We start from the raw sequence: 14,186 nt of genomic DNA, 5'->3' as shown, positions 1-14,186 counted from the left end.
AAAAATGCAAGGTTCTCCACCTTGGGAGGAAAAACCTGCAGCATCCTTATAGGATTGGCAGTGCTATGCTGGTTAGCACTACAGATGAAAGGGACTTGGGGGTCATGGTTGACCACAAGATGAACATGAACCTTCAGCATGATGCTGCAGCTAGTAAAGCAACCAAAATGCTGGCTTGCATCCATGATGCTTCTCAAGCAAATCCCGGGATGTCATTCTCCTGTTGTACTCGGCCTTGGTGAGGCCACAGCTGGAATACTGCATCCAGTTTTGGGCTCCACAATTCAAAAAGGATGTGGAGAAGCTTGAGAGGGTGCAGAGGAGAGCCATGCGCATGATCAGAGGTCAGGAAAACAGACCTTATGATGAGAGGCTGAGAGCCATGGGACTCTAGCCTGGAAAAGCGCAGACTCAGGGGTGATCTGGTGGCCACCTATAAGTTTATCAGGGGTGCTCATCAGGATCTGGAGGAACGTCTGTTCACCAGAGCACCCCAAGGGATGACAAGATCGAACAGTCACAAACTCCACTGCGACCGATTCAGGCTGGACGTAAGAAAGAACATCGCTGTCCGAGCCCCCAGGTTTGGAATAGGCTGCTGCTGGAGGCAGTTCAAGCACCCACTCTGAACGCCTTCAAGGCACGTTTGGATGCTTATCTTGCTGGGATCCTATGATCCCTGCTGACTTCCTCCCCTTGGGGCAGGGGGCTGGACTCAATGATCCTCCGGGGTCCCTTCCGGCCCAAATGTCTATGAAATCTATGAACACGGTGTGGATTAATGGCTTCCCTGGGCTTAATCAGGGTAATTAAGCTGCAGTTTCAGGCCACATGGCAATCTGTGGGGAGGGGTGGGACTGCCAGGGCCCCTCAGCCAGAGGCAGGGGGGCCTCCACCTGCACTCAGCCCATGAATATGGCAGCCAGCCCCACAAGCTGCTCACAAAAATCGACCGTCCGCCTCCTTGAGTTCAGGAGGCCTCTATTTATATATGCCATTTATGCCAAGTCTAGGTGGATCAAAAGGCCTGTAGAAAAAATCTGAAGCAAACCTATGAAGGATGTTCATTACTTTCCAGTCAGTACCAACTCTACTTTTTGTCCTGGCGTTATGTGCAATGGTAGAAACTACTGCATGGATAGCTGCTCCATCACTGCGCTGAAGAGCTGCACTGCCAACGACCACCATTGGTTTTTTGGCCTGGTTAAGGACCTGTTTGATGGGAGGGGGGGGGGAAAAAAAAAATAAAAAAAAAATCACTCCAAGGCTAAGTAATTCAATGCGACTTCAGATCAGGATATTTGCAATGATCGTTAAGAGGTGTTAATGCAGTATACAAACACGAAAGGTAACAAATCAAATCAAAATGTTTGCAACAAGTCTTCCAAGCAAAGCTGCAACTGAAAAATAAGGAAAATAGGTTACTTAATTTTCTAATCAAGTTCCATGAGTTCTTGTTGTGGTAATTTACTGCATTATCCTGCACCATAACAGTGTTTTAAAAAACTAAATAGTCAACGTTGCACTCACTGTAACCACCTATAATTATTTCAGTAGTGCCTGAAAGTGTTTGCCTTACCTAGAAGAGGGCATATTCAAATGTCCCATGATCATGTGTGTGATAAAACATTTCAGTGTTTCACATACTTTACTGGAAGGAACTTTTAACCTCAACCATTAGTGTGAACACACTGAATATAAAACTTACAGATTCTTTACATGTTAAAAATATTACCTGCTGCAAAATCCCGAGAGGGCAGGGAAGGGAAACTTTGACCAAAAACAACTTCTAACACTATCATACATTTAAAAAAAGTTATTCTAAAATATCTGCACCATTTTATTCATGCAACATGTACCTTGGCAAATTCATGTTTTCCTGAAGCAATATCCTGAAGTATCTGTGGAGAATCTCCCAGGTGATCATATGTGTAGGTTAGGTCCACTGCACTTCCCACAACAGCCACTTTCAGATCATTTTGAAGCCAGCTAAAAATAGTAAAAATAAAATATAGGTAAGCCACAGAAATTTATAATGCTGGTCAGCCAAAGCTAGTAACATTAGGATTTTACTGGCAAGTGACAGGATGATACCATGATTAAAACAAAGAGCTACTTCAAAAAACAGAAATAAGATAAATGATCAGTGTAAAGCAAAGAAAAATTGCCTACAAATCAATGGCACCCAGCCTTTTTGACCCATGGACTGGATGACCAGTGCCAGGTCTGTCTGCTGTATCAGTGGTGCCCAACCTTTGGGCCATGGCTGGATGAGCACTGCCAGCTCCATCCGTGAGCCAGATCTAGTCCATGGGCCCAATCCAGCATGTGTGGGATTGTCTCAGATGCAAAAGACTTGGAAATTTATCAGTGGGGGAGCAGTAGTAGTATAAACTGCACCACTCCCCCACCACCACCATTTTTTAGACCTGTGGGGAGACCTACAGGCCAAATTACATGACTGCAGGCCCGATCTGAGTATCCATGACCTATATCATCATTTCATATCCAGTTTATTATAGCAACAATTCTCTGTTAAAGACACTGCTCAGCATTAATGTTGCAAAGAACTTTTTAAAAACCCTGTATAAAAATTAAATCTTTGGAGCTATGTTATGTGACAAAGGAAAAACTACTCTATGCAAGTTCATGGACTAAGGGATATGCTGAAGTTAAAGGGAAAAAGGTGGGGGGTGAGGGGCATAGAGGAGAGAGACTCCCGTATCAGACACAACCCCATTCCATTACAAAAAGACGGGGATCAGAGGGGTGTGGGGGATGCTGTAAAATTGATCTGCCTGGATGAATGCCTAAAAATCTACATGGAGTCCTACTGCTGTACCAGATCAATGTGTGTGATCTAGCCTCTAGCTAGCAAAAATGAACTACTAATTCATAAAAGTACAAACCTCTTTCGAATTCTGGCATTAAACAGTGGTGCTTCGAAGCGTGGATTGGTGCCAATCAGAAGCAGGATATCTGCCTCCTCCACTCCCACAATCTTGTTATTAAGCAAGTAGTTGGAGCGAAGGTCTGTGCTGTAACAAAAAGTCACACACAAAGTAACTGTCAAAAAGAGGAGGCGAAGGCAACAAATCAGAGCAGCAAAGACTGCAGGGTTAACTTACTAGGTGTAAACTATTTTCAGATGGGAAGCTAAAAGAAAGGAAAAATTCTCAATGCTAATGCCAGTATAAACAAAAGCCTTCCACTTTATAAGGTTACTAGCGCTATCAAAGTTTTAAAGGGAGCTATGATGCAGACATGTTCCTCTGTCTATATAGTATTCTCAGCCTTTACCAAAGTAAAACTATACTTGCCCTAGAGATAGTTGTAACAATATCTGATGTGCTACAGTTACCTAAATAAATCCATTTATAGCCACAAGGCCTAGTAAGTGTTAAAGAGCTGTTTTTGTACTGAATTATGAGAGCAGCTTTGCAATCTTTGCTGCAGTAAGAGACTATACCTCTTTAGAGCATCCAACTCTAGCATGGTGATTTTAACTTGAAATTATAATATTCCAGATGTCTATGAAACTTATTCAAAATCTCCAATCCTGCATATTTCAGAATCTTATGAGATAGTTCACACAATCATATTGCTCTGGACCATGGAAAAAAAAAAAAGGTTTGTTTCACAAGAGGTTTAAGAGTTTGCTAAAACTCTAAAACGTGCATAAGATCTGTGTGTCTGTTCTCACCCAGCTCCAGCAGTAGGGAAGACCTCTTCAGTACAGAGTGTGTCAGAATTTACTCTGTTCATCAAATCTTTTAGAGCTACCAATGCTTCTGCATCCACCAGTCCTCCTGCAACTGCAGCAACATCCTTACCTTGGAAACTTTGCAGCTGGAAAGAGGCAATGTTAGTGTCAGATGAGGTAACAGTTGGATACAAGCTTGCATTCACCGGCCCACAAGCAAAGAGCATTTGAAGAGATGAAGTATTGTCTTCCTATCATCATGGTATGAAGTTTAAAATTAAGCTTAGGGTACTTCTTCCTTCTCCTCCCCAAAACAAGTTCAAAATGAGGTTTAACAAATGATTTTTCTTAGCACCTCCTTTAAAAACATTTAGATTTTTCATAAACAGTAGCTAAACTACCAAAGAAAATACCAAAACTTTCAAGAGTGCAGGACATATACTCTAGACACTTACACTTTAAGAACAAAGAAACTCACAGTTGCACTTACCTATCAGTTTTGAAATATGGAACTCTACCAAGTTAGAAATAAATTAAACTCCCCAAAAATTCTTCTCAATAAATTAAACATTAATAGTAAATGGTTGTCTCCAATCTTCAACTGAAGTGTTACTGATTTTGCCTACTCGCCTAACAACATTTAAGTGCCACCAAAAGCAAAAGTTGTAAGTAATTCTTACCACTCCAGCAACACGAGTCAGCGCATCTTCCCATGAGGAATATACAAACAGCCCTTCTTCATTCTTGACCATTGGCTGAATAAGCCTCTGGCGTTTCAAACCGTCATAAGCAAACCTGAATAAAGTGAAAAAAGTGTCACTCAGATGTGCCTTAACACCAGTATTATCTCTGCTACAAAATAAACCTTACATGGTGAAAGAAATGCAGCAACAGTACAGACTCGTATTTAAATACAAATAGTTTGGGTTAAAATAAATAATAAGAACTGAAACCCTGTTTTTTCATTAACGAGTGAATCTTTTTCCTTCCATAAAGGAAAAAAAAAACAAACAAAAAACCACACAAACAAACAAACAAACAAACAACAACATATGCAACAGGGCAAGCCCTGTTACTGAGAGCAAGGATAAGCAGTAGTTAGTTAGAAAGCTGCAGAGCCCAGATAATAAGCAGCTGGCTGCTTATTAGGCAATGGCCTGCTGAGGAGTCCTCAGTTCAGAAGCAGAAGCAGCCAGGGGCTACATAAACCCTGCACAAAAAAGTAAAGGCAGTGTGACCTGGGGAGGGCTAGAGGCAGGAGCTCTCTGCTGGGAGCTGAGGGAAGAAGCACTGGGAACTGTAGACTGGCCCAAGCTACATTCATGAAACTAACTCCCTGCACTGAGTGAAGAAGTCACATTGGAGACTCAGGAAACTGCAAGTAAGACCAGAAAGGCCAGAGCTAGGAGAAGCCAACATGACAAAGTACAAGCTGGGGGCAAGGCCTATAGAAAGGGACCCCAGCCCCAGTTCATCGTGTTTTGGATTGGATTTATGTTGATGATGAGGCTTGGAGCGGCTGAAGGGGTAAAAGGAGGCTGAGGGTGTCCAGAGAAGGCCTGAAATCTGAGGCGCTGGAATCGACAAAGGCTGTTAGAGACTAAGGCACTCTCCGAGGGGCTGAGGGTCCAGTGAACTGAACTGAGCCAAAGCAGCTGAGAGCTCAGAGAGACTGAGCTATGGGGCAAAAGAATCAATCAATCAATCAATCAATCAATCAATCAGTGGACTGGGGCAGCCTACTGAATTTAAAATAACGTTCAAATCATGGCAGGAAAGCACAGGAATGTACCCTAGTTAACCAGAGAGGAGAAGAGGTGGTAGTATAGTGGCCACCAGGAGGCAGCACATCTGCTTTTAGCGGTAAGTCCTGTTACACAGATCAGACAGAAGGATTACTGCAGTCAAGGAGTGTAAAAAACACACAGTTCTGGATGGAGCATTTGTTAATACTTGCAGCATAACAAACATTCAGTTTGTTAAACAACTCAACAATGACCTTAAAACATTAAACGTAGTATTCTGTCAGTGCAATTCTTATCATTCTGTGAAACTCCTTATACATCCTACCAGTACCTTGTTTTGTCTGAGATCCATTCCTCATTAATGTCTTCATGCAACCTTGGCAAAATTCTCATTACTTCTCCAGTCCTTGTGCTCACTACAATATTACTTCCAACTGCATCAAGAACATCAATGGACTCAATCTTTCTGCATAGAAAACAGACCACAAAGACCTACAAATTATGATTTTTTCCCTAAGTAAGTAGCTAGTTTTTAAAGCCCTGAAAACATTCCATGTTTTAACATTAGGTATATTTAATGCTAAAAATATTTCACATGACATTGTAAGTCATACTTCAATTCACTGGCTGTCAAAAATTTAGTTCTATTGTTTAGATTAGTGGTTTTCAACCGGTTTTTCATTTAGAGACCCCTTAAAATGTTCAAATGGAGGTGTGGACCCCTTTGAACAGTAAATGTGGGTATTCACATACTTTTGATTGATCAGAGTCATCTTTCACAGACCCCTTAGACATAGTCTGAGGACCCCCAGGGGTCTACAGACAACAGGTTGAAAACCACTGGTTTAGATAGTCGTTAGCACAACTTAGGAAAACGAATATATTTGGGTTAATTTGATCCTCTGCCCCAGCTTCCCCACTCCCTAAATTCAAGACTATAAATATCTGAGTATCCATGACCTATATCATCATTTCATATCCAGTTTATTATAGCAACAATTCTCTGTTAAAGACACTGCTCAGCATTAATGTTGCAAACAACTTTTTAAAAACCCTGTATAAAAATTAAATCTTTGGAGCTATGTTATGTGACAAAGGAAAGACTACTCTATGCAAGTTAATGGACTAAGGGATATGCTGAAGTTAAATCTATATTTGACATATAAATCTAAATTTGAGAAATCTATTAGTTCTACAGATGTTAGAATTCTAACTGACTCAATTTAGTAACATTTTAGAGATATAGAGTCTACAGAAGAACCCACACAGACCAGAAAATGCAATAAGAATCTTTTTTTCCTTACAAAACGATGTACCTTTTTGTAGGTGAATATTCAAAAAACTCCAACCACCACAACACATGTAAAAGAAAAATGTGTTAAAAGAGCAACTGAATTTCTGTGTAAGATGCATACCTTGTCTCCCATGGACGGGCAGTAAAGGCATACGGCTTGGAGGTAAGTGCTCCTACTGGACAGATATCAATGACATTTCCTGATAGTTCTGACATGAACATTTTCTCAATGTAAGTGCCAACTTGCATGTCATTTCCTCTTCCTGTTGTTCCCAAATCATCTACACCTGCAATCTCATTAGCAAACCTAATGGATACAAATGAAATATAAAAACTTGGAACAAACAGATCAGTAGGATCCATCTTAAGTTTTCATCTCTCAAGAGATAATATTCTGATATACCTATAGAAAAGGCGGACAGTCACCTAATTACACAAGGAGCTTCTGATATATTTAAATAGGTTAATTCTATAGTTGTTAGAAATCATCAAAACCAATTATACTATATCTGTATTAGCATGCATGCATGCATGCATGCATTTAGCAATTATGTGTAGGAGCACTAACTTACTGAATTTCGTTACACTGGGGGGAGGAGAAGGTGAAAAATAAGGGATTGCTAAATGAATATGGAGTTTGATCAGCTGTTTAAGCTTATCCCAAAGTCAACAATAACCATAAATTCTCATAATGATATGGATTAGAACAGCCTATTTAGATAATGTGCAGGCTCAAGGAGAATGGTGCAGAGACCTCAAAAGCTACATTTTAGCCCCAAAGATTGTGTTCACAGATGTTAGGGTCGGAAGGGACCTCAATAGATCGTCGAGTCCGACCCCCTGTGTTATCTTTAAGGATATTCCCCCAAGGTTACTATTTTTAATGTAACTTCAGTCTCAGCCCAACCAGACCCTAAAGGCCACTTGATGTTTGGGAATCTGTTCTGGAACCAGAACTAGATGATTTGATCTGGATCAATCCAACTTCTTTTCTTGTTTGCTCATCTCCAGTTGTTACCATCTAACAGTAGCTGTGTGGTTTGTGTGAAAGTAACTGTTGACCTTCCTCAGAATTAGTACCATTATGGCAATCATAGAAGTGAGACTAAGGACTGACCACTACTGGGGTCACATTTAACATGAAAAAATATTGGGGAGGAAAAAAAGAGAAAAATCAAACAGTATTTGAAAAAAAAAAATCTTCCTTTTTGTTTGCACTGGACAGAATGCCAAGCAAAAGGACATTACCTGATACATCGAGTGCACTGTATACATCGAGTCATGATTGTTTTGACTAGTGGGCCAATATTCTTGTCCTCAACAGCACGTTTCCCCTCCATAAATCTGCTCCTGTCACTGCCAAACATCATTGATTGGTCCTAGAATACACAAGAGGAAATAAATGAACTCTTGTTGCTGCCAAGTGTTGTTTCACTAGACACACAATTCAAAATATTAACTTATTCATTAAGTCTAAAACAACTGAACTAGACTTTGTACCTGTAAATCGCATTCTCCTCCTTGATCACAGATTGGACAATCCAATGGGTGATTTGCCAGCAGGAACTCCATTACTCCCTCTCTGTTGAAGTCACTAATTAGTGTCACATTTGCACACTTTTACTCAGCAAATAAGATAAACATGTAGTTAAAGAAGATACCTTGCTTTCCTGGACCTCTCGGAATTTGTCAGTATATTCCAACCCTTCATTACCGGCATAGCACAAGCAGCAACTGGCTGCAATCATCATAAAAACATGCATCAGCACAAATTCACTTAAACAGAAAGAAAAACAAGTACTGATAATTTACACACATGCTAGTTATTAGTCTAACCTTTTCTGGCAAATGCAAGATAAAAAGATTTGCTTCAATACATAAACTACCCAACTATAGCCATGAGAGAAAAAAATTCTTCAAGAGTCAAGTGTATGAAAAACCATCTTTGATGCAAGTGGTTAACTTTAGCCATTATCCTTATCATTATCAATAAAAATGGTATACTGCACAAAAATGAAAGCGTGCATCTGGGAAATGTTCTGGTGCCAACACGGAGCTCAGGCCTGCGCCACAGCAGTCAGTTTCAGAAGAGACTTAAGTGGACTCATGATGCAGTACCACAGAGGTAAAATCTGTCAAGCCCCAATTATATAGCTACATCCGTGAGAGCTCTAGGGTCAGTTTGAGTACCAGATGCCCAGCAACAGTACCAATTTCCAAGTTCCTACTTTTAATCTTTTGAAAAGAACTGTGATTTACTGTAGATCCTGTCAGACATGCATGTATGTACAGTACACATGACATTTTGGGGTGAAGACATACACAGACACAAAAGTCTGTTTGCAGCAGCCACATTAATTTCCACATAAATTGTTATTGTAATCTGTGATTAGTTCCCCCACTGTAGAGTCCTGCACACTTACAAAAATAATTTCAGTAACACAAAAAATAAATACCTTGGGGGCTTTCTCTATTTCCACAAGGCACATCCTGCAGTTTCCAGCAATAGACAGCCGATCGTGATAACAAAAGCGAGGTATCTGAATTCCAACCTTTTCACAGGCCTAGAAGAGGAAGAAATAAAGAAAATAAATCCTGGATATCAAACCTGTGTTAAACAAAAAAGTGCAAAAAAAGACCACCACCCTGTAATTCTAGAGTTTTTCTATGAATTAAAAACTGTTTTGGTTTCCAGGAAAAAACAACAAACTCTCTTGGTCTTTAAGATTTTTTTTCAGATTTAAGTTTAAAACTTTGAGCAAAGTGAAAAAATGGCCAAACTAACATCAAAGGGTTAGAAATACCAACAGGTAAGAAGCATGTTAAAAAAAAGAGGTGTCTCCCTCAAACCAGCAAGGAGGAAAGCATTCTCTTTCCTTTGCTATTAGGAAAGGTGTTAGTTGTAGCAATAAAGAGAATGAAGTGCAGTACAAAAATAAAAGGAAGAAGGGAATTTGAAACACAACATGAAAGATGCATGAACAAAAAAATCCCCCAAAATGAGAGAACTGGACTTTGTTTGCCTAGTTCCCACTGACTGTAGGATTTCCTCCTCACTGTACTAGATGCTGCTATAAAATTCCACACACACACAGATGTCAGTCACACACCCTGGCAGTAATACTGTGCTAGTCTAAGTGAAAAACTTGGTTTTCTGTCAACTTAAAAAGTTTGCTTCCGTCAGGAGAGCTAATTAAGCAGAAAGTGTTTAATAAAGAACACTGCACAAGACTTCAAGATAGGAATTCTACAGCACCTACAACTGTAATATCATTTGCATCCAAAAGCACAACTCAATCCTATATCTCCGTGCTCTCCCTTCTGATTACACATAATTATACTGAAATTCTGATGGAAAAGCTAACCTCAAGAGTCTAGAAGCAATGTTGAGCATTGTCTTGGAAGGCCAGGATTTCATTTCTTCTCGTGCAAAGATGGGTAAGAGCATTGGAAAAGTTGTACCCTGAACTGCGAGCTTTCAGTGCAGGAAGGCAAGGTACATTTGAGTAAAACGCCATTTAATTAAATAAGGTAAGAATTAATGGACTTTCAAGAGTCCTGTTTAGCTCTCATCATCAAGAAAACTGAATGACTGCATTTATTATTTTTTTTATTATTAATATAATTTTGACCAGGACACAAAATAGCTCTACTGGTACCAACTAGAATTTAATAACAATTTGTCAAGAATTCAATCAAAATTGGTCCAGACTGGATTTCTCTCTCTCAAATAAGTGATCCTCTCATCCTGAGTTGTCTTGTGGGCAATGAAAGCATTCTAATATGATAAAAGCCTAAGTTTGTAACACTTTACTCGCACTCTGATTGGCTGACGGAAACAGCCAATTGGAGTGCTCCAAGCGTGGGGGAGTGCTGCCATGATTCCAAAGCTGCGCCAAGGACCACACAGAGGGTGGGGGAGCTGCTAGGCTCAGCTTCCCAACCTCGCTCCCTGCGAGCAAACCCAGGACCAGACGGGGGGGGGGGGGGGGGAGCCGAGGCCAGCTCCCCCACCCCGCTCTCTGCAAGAGGCAGAACAGCAGCAGCATGGGGCATTAGGTGGCAGCACTCCATCCCAGCCCCCATCCCCGTCATCATTTTTGATGGGCAATTGGCTAGTCTAGACAGAATTGCTGTGATGTGCAACAAGCTGACAAACATAATACCATAGGGGAGAGTGGGGAGGAAGAATCAGAAACATATCCAAATTTCTTTGTTTACCTGAAGCACTGTGGTTCCAGGATCCACAAACACAGGCTGCCCATCAACAAACACCTCTATTTGGTTGCTGGCTGCTGCTGTTGCTGCTGTTCCACGCACTGAAAGTTAAGGAGAAAAAAAAAGGTGGAATCTGAATTACTGCTAGATGCAATGTTATTGGTTTGCTCACTCTAGCTATGTTAACTTTTCTGGTCAGCCAAAAACCCATAACCCATGTCAGAAGGCTAAGTTAGCTCAACTAAAATGATTCCTAATTAAGTTTCATCTGCACAACTGGCATTACTAAGTCTAAAGTGATTTTGGTCATATTCTGGTTCATGTTTTTAAATATACATTTCAATTTACACACCAAAACTCTAGGCATGTGATCACTATTTAAAAACACACATTGGAATCATTACTCCCAATAAATGTTACATAAAGACAGTATTGCAATTTCTAGGAGAGGTATCCATCATAAACTTCAGTGATGTGTCATTTTTGAAGCCTGAGGGAGAGGAAAACACTAAATAATAGCTGTTAACCATGTTTCAAAAGTACAGGTCAAGGGGTAGGAAGATCTTATTTCAATTAGCTTGCCAACAAACAATAAAGGAGGAGCTCATTATAAACAAATTACAGGAAGCTTCCATTTGTTTCATATTATTCATCTCATTATAGATAAGTGTTCCCCCAGAGCCTGAATTAAATACTGAAAGTTGTTTTTACAGACAAAAATAGTATCAGCAACCATCAGTATTCTAAATCATGGCATTTGGATAAGAGGTCTGTCTAGTCAGGTGTCTAACAAATGCCGCTTGTGGTTGACTTGCCCAATTCAAAAGTGCAACGGCTTGTTACGAGTTCCACAGATCCATGTGTTGTCTGAGTTTGCAGCATGCTGCTTTTTTCTTTCTTGCTTCACTTCCATCTTCTGGATCAAAGCCGCTTCATGTTGAGCAGCACCCAGTGCCGGATGTTCCCTTCAGATCGGATAGGATTCTGTGTGCTCCTCGCAGCTTTCTACATTCATGTTGAATGACTTTAAATCATTTTTGCAGACATGGCACTGCCATAGAGGGTGACCCCACTTTCTAGAGCAGTCTTGAATCTTGCTGTACAAAATATTTTTGAGGATAGTCTCCTTCCATTCTCTCGACATGGCCAAGCCATAGAAACTAATGACTGTGAAGCTTAAGCTGAGCTGGGCCTACTCACAAGTTAAACTACAAAATATTGATGACAGTTGCATAGTACAAGAGGATATAAGTTTGCAGCTGGACCTTCTGAAAAGAAATAATGAAGTATCACTTTCAGCTTATCTTACTATACCGATGATGATTTTAAGCAGGCTCTTATGCATCATTTATTACAGGTGCACCGATACATGGGTCCGATATAAAGAAAATTTAATATATTGGAAATCGTCCATATCAGGCCGATAATTTGGTTGAGAAATGGCCTGTGCATGCATGCATCCACAGCGCAGCACAGGCAGCAGGGAGCACAGCCCAGGAGCGTGAAGAGCTGCCTCCAGCTGGTAAGTCTATTGTGGTGGAAGGAGAGGGAAGAGGGAAGGGATGTAGGGGGGCAGATCAAGGCCCCCGCAGGGAGGGAGGCATGGGGCTGGAGCAGGGGCAGGGCAGATGTGGGCCAGGGCAACAGCTCCTACCACTGTGCCCCACTTGTCTAGGAGCCACTGGTCCAGCAGCTTGTCCAGCGCTTGCCTGCTTGTGCTGAAGTGTGTGCCCCCAGATCTGCATGGGGTGGGCTGGGGCCAGGGCTGCACAAAGCTCTTCCCAGCGAGGCAGGGCTGTGCCAAAAGGGGGCTACAGGGGTAGGGCTGCAGCCACACATTCACTGTAGTCCCTTCCCAGTGCAGCCCCACCCTGCCGGGAAGAGCTTGCTGCAGCCCCAACCCGCCCTGCATAGACCCAGGTTTACACGTCCCATTCCCCCCCGCCAAACGGCAAGAGCTGCCCCCACCCTCCCCAAGCCCCCCAGACAAGCTACGGCTCCATCCCGTGCCCGCCCCACCCCCCTTCCCTTCCCCCACCCCCTAGACTTACCAGCTGGAGGCAGCTCTCCAAGCTGCCTGGCTAGTATTGGAAATTAGATCGCTATCGGCAGATAGGCCTCCTTAAAAATCGGCTATCAGAATCAACGCAAAAATCTCTATCGGTGCACCCCTATCATATATGTGACTGTGTGAAATGTCTATCCTGGATTCATTACTATAGTAAATATTTCTTTGCAATTAACTTGGGTTTATGTGCCGGAAGGAACATTCTCCATATGGAGTTTGATAGGCATCTCCTCTTGATTAACTCTTGTTTCATCTCAGTAGTTCCCTTGATCTTCCAAGAACAACTCTTCAAAATGTTGAATTTTTCCCAGTTGTTAATCAATTTCCTGATATGTTGCAACTCAGTACAGATTGATAAACCTCCCGTTACTGGGGAAGGTCATTCAATCAAAATTGGGACTTTCTGATAATCAATAATGAACAGTTAAGAAAACAGGATCTTCCTGTTTGTTATGGCTTGGGTTTCTCTCTTTATTTACACAACTACAAGAAAGCTTTGAAGATGCTGAGCTGCAAGTTATAAGAAAGGAATGAAGCAGCTAACAGGGGGCACTTCAAGAGTGAGAAATCATTCAACACAAGAAATGCTACTGAGCCCAGCTGACCTGATCTCACTGGCAACAGATCCATGCCTTGAGCTAACAAGACTAAGACCGCCTCTTTGCCTGTGTTGGTGAGATACTATCACTTTTACAACTATATATACTGGATTTTGTTTTGCTTTAAGATCATTTAATAGTGAATAGTTGTAGTAAATAAAACCTCTCTGTCATTTATTGAACAAGTTGTTATGTCAATCCTTTATACACTAGTCCTTAATCCCATTTTATAATTTAACAGCAACCTCCTCTTCTAGATAATGGTTTTTAAGTGTGTCAAGCCCATACATTCCAGTGCCTCTGTACTTTACTTTGTCTTCCCACTTTATTTTCAGGATCTTACACAAGTATCTCAGGTGGAAGCTGTTCAGTCTCTTGATGTGCCTAGCATATGCAGTCCACATTTCTGAACCATGAAACAGGGGTGACAGCACACAAGTCTCATCAATTTGAATCTTTACTTTAAATGATAGTTTGCTATTATCCCACGTGTGTTTTTGTAAGAGGCCAAAATTCTTAGCTGCTTTTTCAATTCTGTCAGTTCAGTCTGAAGGTCAGG

At 41.2% G+C, this 14,186-nt stretch overlaps 1 protein-coding gene across 1 annotated transcript in view; it reads right to left on the bottom strand.

Annotated features, from left to right (window-relative positions):
* Positions 1 to 14,186, bottom strand: part of NDUFS1 (NADH:ubiquinone oxidoreductase core subunit S1) — a 29,420-nt gene that overhangs the window by 12,075 nt on the left and 3,159 nt on the right. The window contains exons 3-14 of the mRNA XM_006029544.3: positions 10,964 to 11,061; positions 9,199 to 9,306; positions 8,404 to 8,480; positions 8,243 to 8,324; positions 7,991 to 8,121; positions 6,864 to 7,049; positions 5,780 to 5,914; positions 4,384 to 4,498; positions 3,704 to 3,849; positions 2,910 to 3,038; positions 1,860 to 1,989; positions 1,052 to 1,212 (exon numbers count right to left, since the gene is read on the bottom strand). Of these exons, the coding sequence (XP_006029606.1) occupies positions 1,052 to 1,212; positions 1,860 to 1,989; positions 2,910 to 3,038; positions 3,704 to 3,849; positions 4,384 to 4,498; positions 5,780 to 5,914; positions 6,864 to 7,049; positions 7,991 to 8,121; positions 8,243 to 8,324; positions 8,404 to 8,480; positions 9,199 to 9,306; positions 10,964 to 11,061 (1,498 nt within the window). The remainder of the gene's footprint in view (positions 1 to 1,051; positions 1,213 to 1,859; positions 1,990 to 2,909; positions 3,039 to 3,703; positions 3,850 to 4,383; positions 4,499 to 5,779; positions 5,915 to 6,863; positions 7,050 to 7,990; positions 8,122 to 8,242; positions 8,325 to 8,403; positions 8,481 to 9,198; positions 9,307 to 10,963; positions 11,062 to 14,186) is intronic.

The sequence above is a fragment of the Alligator sinensis genome, unplaced genomic scaffold, assembly GCF_000455745.1.
Source record: "Alligator sinensis unplaced genomic scaffold, ASM45574v1 scaffold372_1, whole genome shotgun sequence".
Taxonomy (NCBI): Eukaryota; Metazoa; Chordata; order Crocodylia; family Alligatoridae; genus Alligator; species Alligator sinensis.
This window is presented reverse-complemented; position numbering and strand designations above follow the sequence as displayed.